Here is a 12,269-nt window from a genome sequence, read left to right on the forward strand (position 1 = left end):
TATTTTTGAGAGAACCCTTCTCTGTTCCATGAAAATACAGTTTTGAAGGTAGAAATATGGACAAAGAAATGGGGGTTTATTTATATTTTAATCCCTATACGAGATAAACACATAAATCATTATCAACAAACTATTATCAATAAATTTTGAAAATTGCAAGCACAGGGGGGAGATTCCAAGCAACGCGCAACATACCCGGGCGGTTGTCAGTTAGCTGATCGATTCCCCAATACGCATTTGTTTATAGAGACAGGTGTTTTTAGTCAGGCCTTTTTCTACTCACGACCCGCCGCGGTCCGCAAGCGTACAGCCCCAGCTTGCCAAAAGAAGAGACTGTCAGTCCTTAAGATTCAAGCCATCGATGTAATCTTCACTCATGTATGATTCCTAGGTTCATCATCGTAATTATCAAAGATATGAGACATCGCTGATGGTCATGACTTGTCCCGATTCATAAATTAAAACACTTGTGTGGGTTTTCCTCTTTCGGTGAGATTTAATGGGTTATTTTGTGCCATCTGTAGGCCTGTGCTATATGGGCTATGTAATTTAGTCCGCTGTAGAGCAGACACCAAATAGTGCACAGACGTATGAGGGTCCGTGCCTCACACTTTGTCACTTGTGTGTGTCGCGAGGCTCAATCAATCTACGGAGTCGAATAATCGCATTAGTCTTTTCATCCCTCTTCTTTCTTAAGTCATCCCCTGAAATTAAGCCCCGCCTATGTCTTCTGCTGGTTGCCTCAAACGAGCCAATGGGGAGGGTCGTGAGGATGTGATTGGCGGGGGCGATTGACTGCGCGTGCCGTACCAGTGACATCTTATTAACGGCACGTGCCGGTCTTGCGCCGGGCGCACCAACCCAGTCATTGTTACCTTCAAGTGCTATATAAGTATCGCTATAGTGCGACCACGCATACTTTCAGTGAGAGGCAGAGAGCGCAGGCCCATCAAACCCAGCCCCCACCATTTGTTGGTTCACAAAACTGGACTGTCAACTGGCAGAGTGGGTGACTGATATGATGCTTTGAATTGTGTGCTGTTTCCCCCGCTTCGGCAGTGATCGTCTGCTGACCAAGAAGTTAGGTTTGGGGCTTTTTGCGAGCACAGCAGTCACTAATGGACTTGCCGTTCAGTGTCAGTCAACTGGTGAGATGGTAACATTACGGAGGCGAGTAACAAGTACAATCGTCCTCTAGCTCTCGGTTCACATCATCAAGAGCACACAGCACAGACCGCGACCGCCCCGTCCCTAATATTTAGTATTTACTGATCCGCAACGCTGCTGTCATTATTTCTGAAGCGGTGGCTAATTTGACTGCGCGCGGGTTCTCTGGCGGAGCTCGAGGCCCGTTGATAGATTGGACTCGAATAGGTAAGAATTCACGGCAGACACCTGCTTCAATCACCAACGTAGGAGAAAGCTGCCTCAGTACTGCGCTAGGCACAACATCCAATCGGTACTGCTTGTACATCGCACGACATCATCAGCAGCAGCCAGGGTATCACTCAGTGGAACACGAGTGAAGACGAAGGACAAGAGAGTAGGTGCTCAGACATACTGCTGGGCATAACCGTTAAACATCTTGAAGAGACATTCTCTTCTCTTCATCTTGTCCCTTGCCTCCCACGGCTCTACACTGTCCGGACAGCATAAAGCCGCCGATCACCAACATCATGCCTCGCTCATTTCTGGTCAAGAAAACAAGACACACGTCAGCCGTGTTTCCGCGGGATATTTCCATCGAGGCCACGACGCCTATCTCACCAGGATGCACCCTCAATGGAATCAGCGTGAGACTCAATAATGGTGAGTACTCTCACAGAAAAAAAAATATGATTCCTTATCAGTGGTAATATCATTACGATATTTTTCTTTTATTACTACGAGGATGTGAAGCGCAACACTGCCCAAGTAGCGTGACCGCTTCATGTCTTGAGCAGATGCATCGCATCCTTTAAAGCTACAAGTTTGGCAGTATGACATTTGCTATATTAAAACACCTAGAGTATGTCGGCCTTGAGGTCTTATATATAAGCTTTGGCTCCGTGCCTGGGTGCACCGTTGTGCAAATTCATGAAGTGATTGTTTTATTCCCAGCGCTTCCATTGGCAATCGCGGCAGTCTTTCCCGTCCCCCGGCCCTAGCACTAAGAGAGGTCGTCTGTCTATCGCAGGTGAACTAACGCTGCCCTCCCGCAAGCAAACAACATGACGCGCGAACCTTTTAGGAAGCTGTTCTTTAGTTTTCACGTCTCCCCTCCTCCGTTCTTCCTAATATTGAATTGCATCCTGTTGCCCGGAGAGATAACGTCTCCACGCTGGCGACAAAGTGAAGACCTTTAAAGATTTGTCAGCGGGCCTAGACGGAGGAAGAGCGAATGAAGCAGCTATAAATGTAAGACGATGAGAAAAAAATCTGCCCCAGGTTAGCTATAACTGCATTCAACAAGTAGCCGATCCCAATTATGCACGGCACGTAGCGCCTATACAAGATATACAAGATGAATGTATGCGCTAGGCTCAAATTCGACCGCAACCTTCATCACTCTGTGCGCGCACACTGTTCACATCTACCGTAGATAGCATTGCAGGACGCCAAAAAACCTTGTCAGAAATGGACGTCAGGAATCTCGGACAATAATTTGCCAGACTTTATTTTTTTTGAAAGGCGCTCTCTGCGTGCTTGTTACGGCGCGACCCAATGGGATAGAGAGTGTATTTTGGCAATGGCCTGGAACAAAGTACATAGCGCGTGCGAGCAAGATCGCCCCAACACCAAGTACATGTTAGGGCTTGTTTTCTTTTATAGGACAGCAAGATCTGATTGCATTGCCCTCGCTATTCACGGCTCGCACTGCAAGTTTCTTGCGATGTATGCGACGTTTTTTCCTCTGCCTGCATTCGATCTCAGCATATTCTTGACTTTTTTTGGAGTGGCTTCCATTAGATTGTTTGCTCTGTTCGGTAATAGTGACGGGGCGTTATAACAGCCACGGTTGATACTGTGACGAATCACACCCAAATGGAAGGCGAAAAGATTGTTGATTACTCAACCGCGAACGTCAATTTGTGCGGCAGATGTCGCCCTATTTTAGTGAGAGCGCTGCACGGGATCTCACCAGCCTTGCTATTTCTGTGTTTGGTGGTAACTCTTAAATTGAACAAAACAGTGTCCACGGATCTGAATATGAGTGTTTAAAAGGGGAAAGTCACTGTTGTACAAAACCTGTAACGTTAATCGAAGACAGGGAGTTTGTAAGAGTGGGGAGCATCCGTTTTCAAACAGACAGCAGGTGTGAAACGTTCAACATGTTAGAAGTCTACCACCTGTGTACACTTGACTGAATTACACCCCAGGTTATTTGACCAGATCATGATTTCTTTGCAGTGGATTGAATAAACAAATGCATAGAGTCAAATTTGTAACAATGATATTCAGCAGGTGCTTCTGTCTTCAAAAAAGGAAACCCAGTTAAGCATTAATTTAGATGACATAGCTCGTGGGTGCTCGGTTTCTGAACAAATTTTTTTTTTCGTTTTCTCACTTTTCCTTAAACGTTCATATCAAATATATATTTAATAGGGACTTTATTACACGATTCATTTCTCAATAAACGAAAAACCTTAAACTGTACATAGATCAGGCAAGACTCTCCTCGGACTTCAACAAAATGTTAATTGTACCTTTTAGTAGGCCCTATTTATTCTCGTGTCCAAAGATATAGGAATAGTTTTTATGTCGGTTATTTTGAGTAATGTTCATATATTCCCAGTATTTTCTATTATATAATATTTGAATGTTCTCAATGGTTTGAAACTCGAGCATTTTGTAAGTTGGGGCACAATAAGAATAAAAACTTCAACCCTTTTGGCCCTAATTTAATATAGAGGGCTCTGCGGTATTTTCAAGAATTTCAGAGTTCGACATTTTTAAGAGTGAAACACTATTTTCCATGGAAATATGGAAAGCACGTCATTTCACAATTTCTGCTTAGGTCTCAACGGGAAGGAGATTGATTTCTGCAAAGACTGTATTAATGGTAATCATAGACAAAAATGATATACCAGCAACATGTGTCGGAACATCGCTTCATGACGCACTGTCAGAAGAAATTCGTCACATTTTAATTAAGCATTGACCTGGAACTGAGGTTGGGTCTGTACGTGACATTGCAACGCCTGACAAACATAGCGTCAGTCTCCTTATATTTCAGAAACACTGAATCTTGTCATGGTTTAGTGCCATTAAGAAACAAAGAAAAAAATCATTTTTACCACAAGCCTCAAATCAACTCAAACCATTACCATTGGTTTCTGTAGTTGCACTGTCCGTAGCTCATTAAAGATATGAAACAATGAGAAATTTTCATGAAAGTTTTAAAATGTAGTAAAAAATGACTAAAAATTATGCATTAGTGTCATAGATATAATTTGGTATTTTCTGAATATGTTTTGTACGACTGATTCTTTCCTGAGAGGAGGCCCTTTGAGGGTGGTCTAGTACCGTCAGGTAGACAAGGTTTTAAAGGAGTTTTCAGGGAGCAAGAACGGTATATATGCATTTTTTTCGATTAAAACAAGCTTGAAATAGTGTTTAATGCCTTCGTAAGCGATATCCATCGGGCAGGAAAATGTTCTTTTAGTAAATATACATGAAGCTATCGTAAACCATTGTTAAGGTAACTTGAAACCAGTCGGAAGGAACTTTGTTGCTATGTTCGTTCTTGGTATAAGCACATGCATGCTTTGATAAATAGACTTTGGTGAATTTGAAAGAGGTTTCAACGGCTAAAATGCTAGAAAATATCAAGTTTAGATTCAGGAGTACAGATGTGTATGATATTTTAGCAAGTAGAGAGAAGATTAAATGTAGGCCTATACATTTGCTTACATTTACGCAAAACATATGTGAACTTCTGAATTGCAAACCGGGGTTATTATTTCGTTGTTCCCTGTCAGAGCTGTGGTTAAGACTTGAAAACTATCTCTCTTCTTCAAGCTTAAATATTAGTCTCCGAAATATATGGTCTTTAGAAAGAAGGAAACGCATCGACGATTCAAACGGGCGACTTCTATAGTGCCTCATCGATTTAATTCCAACCGCTTAACCAGTAGGTTGGGAGTCTTCAAACCTGTCCGTATCTTTATGTGTGGGGGGGTCTTTGGAAGACTTATAACTCCTATACATGACTTGTAGCTAGAATCACTCGTTAAATGACAACGTAACCTGGAAACATCCATATAGCGATTGACTTCTTGCTTGGAGAGGAGGCGAATGAGTACGTTTTGGCTTTGTGTGGGGTTACTACAGAAACCTCAAGATTTCCATCTGGAGTATGCTAAGCCGAAATATCTCTTATTTTTCTTTGTGTTTCTCATCTGCAGGTTACATACATGACATCATTCCTTCCCCGACTGCCTCTCCTCCGGAGACACCAACACGAACAACCGTCCTGGATGTCGAGACTTCGTCTGTCTGCGAATCGGCGTCCGTTTGCGAATCATCATCCCTTTGCGACTCGCCTATGTCGGTGGATATGATGGAGCAAGTTCATGGTGATCCACTCCACCATAACCAACACCAGCAGCAAAGCCGATTCCTGAGTCCACCCACCAGTCCTAATCAGGTATTTCTCTCGTACGACGCGTTTCTCATAACAGATGGCCGGTCGAGACGGCGTAACGGCAGCGGCACACCAGCGCTTGGCACCATCGACCCTAACCGCCCCAAGTATCGTTGCAACGAGTGTGGTAAGGAGTACGCCACGTCTAGCAATCTGTCTCGACACAAACAGACTCATCGCAGTTTGGAGAGTCAATTTGCCAAGAAGTGTGACATCTGCAACAAGGTGTACGTCAGTATGCCAGCCTTGGCTATGCATGTGCTCACACACAATCTCAAACATAAGTGCACAATGTGCAATAAATCATTCAGTCGGCCCTGGTTACTACAGGGGCACATGCGGTCTCACACCGGTGAGAAACCCTTCGGATGCGCGCATTGCGGCAAAGCGTTTGCTGACAGATCAAACCTCAGGGCCCACATGCAGACACACTCGGCGTTCAAGAACTATAGATGCAAGAGATGCGATAAGACTTTTGCTCTCAAGTCTTACCTGAACAAGCACTACGAGTCGGCCTGCTTCAAGTCAGATGAGGTGGGGCTACTGAAGGCCATGGAAGACTCCGAAGATTTTCCCAAAAGCCCAGACAGTTCAGCATAGAAGAAAAATCACTACATCTTCAGAGTTTCTACCCAAATTTGGTCTGATAAAGATCACTTTTTTGAAAAAAAAAGGCCTCACTGCGTTCACTGTTAAAGCTCAGAGCACTGACAGTATACCCTGGGACGCAAAGTGAGCCTGAATCCTACTTTTGACAAAAATCTTGCCAGAAGAAGTTCGTCGTAAACTCTCCCATTTATACCGTTTTTAAACACCTGCGTGCACCATATAGTTTTCTAGTTCATGAATGGGTATTTTCCTAAAATATAACCTGTGCGTGTGCTAGTGAGAATGTCAATTGGTAGAAGTCTTCCATGGATGTATTCACATTGAATCACGCTGTATTAAAAGCAATGTATTTTAGTCGAGCATCCACTTGAATCATAATTTCATTACTTTTGCGTAGAATGATTAGATGTTCATCTTTTCTCCTGCATGGTCATCAGTCGATCAAGCCAAGCAGAAATAATCGAAGACAATTAGACTTTCGTATTGGCTGAAGCGCCGGTTTGGGAAATGGGACTTAGCCAGAGTTGGTCGCTTGATTGACCCGGTAAATTGTTCCATCACGACCCACTGACAAGGCAACTCTCAGAACTCGATCGTAAGAGTCTGGGTGTGGTCTATAATGAATAGATTCCAAAAGGGACCAACCAGTAAGTTTGGCTTTGAAATTTGGTCGTAATTAAACGTCTATCACTGACCAAGCCTCAGGAAGATGTTAAGACTTAATTATCTACAAAATAAAAAACACTGACAATCATTACAATATTAATGTTGACTTTTTCTAGACATACAAATATATGAGTGATCATGGTACTTTTCCGTTGGGCAATGATTAAGTTTCCGACTCGGGAATACAACCTAAATGTTAACTGATCCAGTGGGTTTTCCTTACCAGCCTGATAAATCTTACCTTCAAATACAAACCAATGGCAGAGGGAAAAACTACATCAGCGTGGGCTAGGTGTGACAACATGCATTAGGCAAGCCTGTGGCTCAGAGGTCAGATAGGCAGATTATAAAAACAGCGACTGAACACAAAAGGAAGCCTGACTGAGTGCAGTGTGTGTCAGATAATAGAGATTTGTGTATTGATTTGGTACTAAAACTTGTAGATCAGTCATCAACTCAAACACGAGGATTTCAAAATAAATGGAAAATCACTGATAAGGTATTTCATTGTTTACGTCCTGAGAAATGCAATACTGGACAATAATAACAGGATAGCAGTGATTTTTTGGTAACCTTGAATTGCTTTAACACCATTAAGATTTTAATGTCTGCGCTTTGTTAAGTCCTGTTACGGTTTTCATTGCCTAACCATAGGTCTGTTGTGGAAAACAAATGATCTCACATCTCGCGCAGGAGATCACATTCATCATGGGTTATAGGAAAGAATTTTGGCAGTATGACATGCTGTAGTAGTTATTCCTCTCGCTTTTGGCCTGCATGAGGTCTTTATCATGCTTCCATTTCTCAATATTAACACATTAGCAACGGCAAGCCTGCATGTCATCACCTATGCAGTGCTCGAACTTATCGACTAATTTGGCTGTCAAATTCAGAGAGCTCAAGATGTAGCGATTCTTTAGGCTACTTGAGGAGCAGACTATTTCAAACCAAAATGTTAAAACATCAGCAACCTTTAACGCGATAATGACCATGATTACAAACAGAAACATCTGCATGTTTGACCATTGCAAATATGCACATTGAAATGCCGACGCGCGCGCACTCACTAGACGTGTACTTTGTTTGCATCTCGTGCTACGCGCCACAGCAAATTCGAACACCAGCAACCGATATCACTTATCAAGGATGCGAATTTTGCAATCTCCGGGTGTTATTAGTCCTCCCAACATCCACAATCCCGCTGGGACATTAGAGGGTAATTAACTAATATTTAAAGGGGTAGGACTGATACGCAAACCCCATGCTCGTTTATACTGCAGTTGAGGCGGTGCCTGTCACTGGGGGATTCCAAGCGATAGCACGATCACGTCAAAGTGAAAACCATCCACCCGTCCTCGTTTTACTTGTAGCTCTGTGGAGTGTGTGATTAAGACAGAGTCGGATCGTCGTATACTTTTACATGAATCGGAAATGGGAAATCTTTCCTTTTTATGTTGAGCTGATAGAGTCACGATTTAGTCCATTTCAAACTAGCGAGATGTTTTTGTGTTTTGAATTGGAGCTGCATAACAAATGGTTATACGTTTTACTCTCAGAGTCTTAATTATATTCACACGTCTTTAGTTCCAACCTGTAAAACGTCTCGTCTTAGAAACGCAGCCTGTTTAGTTTACACCTTTGTTAACGAGATTTTAAGGTATCATTACTTCTTTCACAGGTAGTATCAATCTGCACAAACAGTCGCACATCAAGCTGTACTAAGTAGTTCAAGAAAAATAACCAAATTAGTGTAGGCGTAGTATGTTACTTTACCAATCTCCAGCACTCATTGTAAAGCATGTCACATGACTAAAATACTCTCCTTCATTGTAGAAGCTTGGGTCCGAATTATCAGTACTACCTGAGACTTACAAACAAATGACATTTAATTACACTAGAAATTTCACTGTCAAGCTGTTCGGCTATACGCAGTGCCCACAAGGTCAGCCTCTACAAATTGAATTCACATCTGTTTTTCCCCCTATTTTCAAACTGAAAATCTGATGTTTTCTTTGATTCAACTCGAGTCCTTCATTCTCCTCAGTGATACTTTGCATGAGACGAGTTTTATTTTACACGGCAACCCCTAAAAACCATCTTGCCAGAAAAACCGCCCCGTGCATGATTGTGAGGCGCAATTATGAATGGACTGCAGGGCCAGATATATATAGATATGTTAATGAATAATTCAACGACTGCGAACGCACGCAATACTACTCGATTACTATGGCTTGTGTCAACAAGCGAAACGCTCGTCAGAGCTTCAGGTATTGCATTGGTTTATCCTATTGTGAGTTGTTGATTCTTGAGATCTTATAAGAAATTTAAGAAGTTGGATAACGATAAATTAATCATACTCATAATTGTGGTCTTTGGTATCATTAATTGGCTATATTTATAGAATTCCATTGAGTATGCAATTCCTTAACGAACTGTACGTGTAATTCTGGAATAGACAAGTATAACGCGTGAAAATGACATAATGTGGAAAGTTTAGAGGATTGTTCTTTTGTCTTATCTTGACTTTCCTTTAGCTTGGCACAAATTCAGATTGTGCAATTTGAACAAAAACAGATTTTTTCTTGAATGAGCCGCACGCCTTGTTAATATGGGCCCAATAATGGATTTGAAAGTACCTCAGACAGTAAGTGTCGTAGCGGTTTTAGAGCCAGTGGTGGCATAACATTTTATGGCGCGTATAAAAACCAGCCAAATCTCTACGCGCTAAGCCACCATTAGCTGATTAGAAATGATAGTTTTGGTTGCTATGGCCATGAAGTACTAACCAATAGCCAGTTTTCTCTCTTACATTTCGCCAGTCAGATGTATGATCAGTAAAACTGTTGACTCTGCTTGGAGGTGGACTTGTGTATTTAAAGACATAGAGTTGGAATTCATTTTCGTTTGTTTCACTGTCAAAACGTGTTTTTGTAGTTTGTGTACGCCACACGTATCTCTGAGCATGGAGCCATCCTTTTAATAGCTGTGTGCTCTGAGAGATTGCTTTTAATAACATTGAAAATTCAAAGTAAATGTAAAATGTTGTTTTATTGCTTGCATTTAGTTTGGGATTGATTATTACCATTCCATGATGTGTACCTGCGTGCACACAATGATTTCATTAATGTCTGAAGTTATTTTGTTTTTCCACGGGGGTCCTGGTTGACAAAAACAAGCGTTTTAAAAGACAATCACACGTCTAAATATTTGATTTGAACCCCAGTTTCTCTCAGTGAAAATCTTTATGGTTAGGCACGAATGATAAACATCCCTAGGCTACATACATGCTGTGGTGCTACGGGTACGTAGGAGGTCGCTAAGTATTAGGTCTCTCTAATTTTCGGCACAGTCACTAACGTATTTATGCATGCCTGTTTTTATGTTCGCTTGATGTGAACTCACTGACTAGCCCACAGGGTCAAAGTTAAAAGACAAAAATAGTACCGGTAGTTTCTGTCCATTGGAAGTGAAACTCTTAGCAACAATAATGCTACCGTTGTTTCCCATGTAAGTGATTTGTACAATTGCTTCAAACATTTTCTTCAATGTGCAATATGACTGTACCAACGAAACGACAGGCCTACCATTTATAACGTGCAATCTCATCTGGTCATTTCTATTTATAACATTCGTAACTGTATAATTTTGACCTCCACTAAAAATATAGTTTTTATGTTATTCCAGATATCTTCTCGTTGAATGTACCACTAAAACCTGCAATAAAGCGTGTACAAACTATCTAACGAAATAATATAACTGTATATATATTTCAGATACTCTAAGGATCTTGGTTTTTATAGTCAACAAACATGTATATACTTGTTTTTATCTGCTGTAAATTCGTGTTTGCATCATTGTTTCCACTTCGTCGACCAAAAGATAAACATTATGCACGGATTAGATGTATATAATTGTTTTAGTTGACCAAATGATTTTCACTACAGTGACCAAAATAGCTCGGCTGCTGTTTCTCACTTGCAAAAGAAGCTATCACGATCTGAACTGGCTAAATTAGTCCCTTTCCAATGGGATTTACCGCTACATGATAATGATTTCTCTTTCAAAAATTTATTGATGTATTACTTCTGATTAAAGTGTTTACTTTCATTGTGTGAAAGCTACAGATATTGTTCAGTACTTCGACTCACGATCTGTTATCAAGTAAAACATGTTTTCCTTACACTTCATTACTATATACATTGATTAGTTATTCGTTCCTTTGCCATTCTGTTGGAAACTTTGTATAATACAGAGTAAAATAAAGTTCAGACAAAATATAGATGTGATGCGTGTGGTGGTGGTTTTATTAAGAGTCTGATTCTATGGTTATTTCCCAGTGACAGACGCAAATGCTTGATATAATGTGTGTGCAAAGTTGTTTTAGCCGAAAATGTTATTATGAAAACTTATTGTCAAGTTTCATCATCAAAGTCATTTAAGCAACTTTTTTATTTGATTTGTTGTGTTATTTTAATAAAATTAAACTAATGTACCGGCATAAAAATTTATTTGGGGAATAAAGTCTTGGTTAAGTTTAGGCCTACTGACTGCTCAAATAGCGTATGTAGGCTTCAGCGACAGCTAAAAACGGGGACGGTGCACCCTTTCATGACGTCACGTTGATTTGACTGATTGGTGTGCGCGCCAAAAAGCCGCCAACTACAATTTCTGCCAAATCTATGTGTGAGCTTCCCGTACGTACTTCAGTCTCGTCTAAACTGCAGCTTGTCAATTTGATGTTGCCCTCCGCGCAGGCGGTTGTTTTTGTGCGGTATACCGATTACCCTTAATGACAAACGCGTGCTCTCGTGGTGCTAGCAGCGCGCATCGACGGGGAGATTTTGCAGAAGATACAACCAAATCAATACATGCACACACTGGCAAGCTGTAGACGAAATATCGTCAGAACCTGAGTACCTGAAGATCAGATTGACCTGTTGTCTAAACTGACATATGGCACTTGGGCTAAGTAAGGTTCAAATTAATATATTGACTTGGAGAATTATGCCCCGGAAAGAGTGAAATATTGGTCCATATTCGCCGGTGAGACGCAGTTCTGTGTAATGGTTAATTTTTAATTTTTTTTCAGAATATAGTTTGACAAATATTTTTAAGAACTAATGTCATTTATACACCTATGAGCTTTTTCTGAGCTCTTTCTGAGATAGAACCACAAATGTTAAATGTGCTATATACGCTAAAGGGCGTTTTATATGATTCAAGGCTCAAATAAGGTATTTAAACGAAAGTCGTTCTTGTATGCTGCAAATAAGATACTTTGACTGTAAAATAACCTGGTTTAAAGTCCAATTTGATATGTAGGCTTACAGATAAAACATGCATAGTATGAGAGGCGCAGGATTTTTCA

The 12,269-nt window shown here is 41.1% G+C and overlaps 1 protein-coding gene across 1 annotated transcript; it reads left to right on the top strand.

Moving 5' to 3' along the window:
* Positions 1-671: 671 nt before the first annotated feature.
* LOC110974833 (uncharacterized) lies at positions 672-11,180 on the top strand. Its single transcript, XM_022226733.2, has 2 exons — positions 672-1,809; positions 5,388-11,180. The coding sequence occupies exons 1-2, from the start codon at positions 1,677-1,679 to the stop codon at positions 6,224-6,226; spliced, it is 972 nt and encodes a 323-aa protein (XP_022082425.1). The 5' UTR covers positions 672-1,676; the 3' UTR covers positions 6,227-11,180.
* The last annotated feature ends 1,089 nt before the right edge of the window (positions 11,181-12,269 follow it).

This window comes from Acanthaster planci, unplaced genomic scaffold (genome assembly GCF_054643075.1).
Source record: "Acanthaster planci isolate LZ-2023a unplaced genomic scaffold, COTS_SCS Contig5, whole genome shotgun sequence".
In the NCBI taxonomy this organism is placed as follows: domain Eukaryota; kingdom Metazoa; phylum Echinodermata; class Asteroidea; order Valvatida; family Acanthasteridae; genus Acanthaster; species Acanthaster planci.

Coding starts and splice junctions, on each gene's coding strand:
- LOC110974833 (XM_022226733.2), top strand. CDS start 1,677: ATGCCTCGCTCATTTCTGGTCAAGAAAACAAGACACACGTCAGCCGTG. Junction 1,810..5,387: donor CAGCGTGAGACTCAATAATG/GTGAGTACTCTC, acceptor TCTCATCTGCAG/GTTACATACATGACATCATT.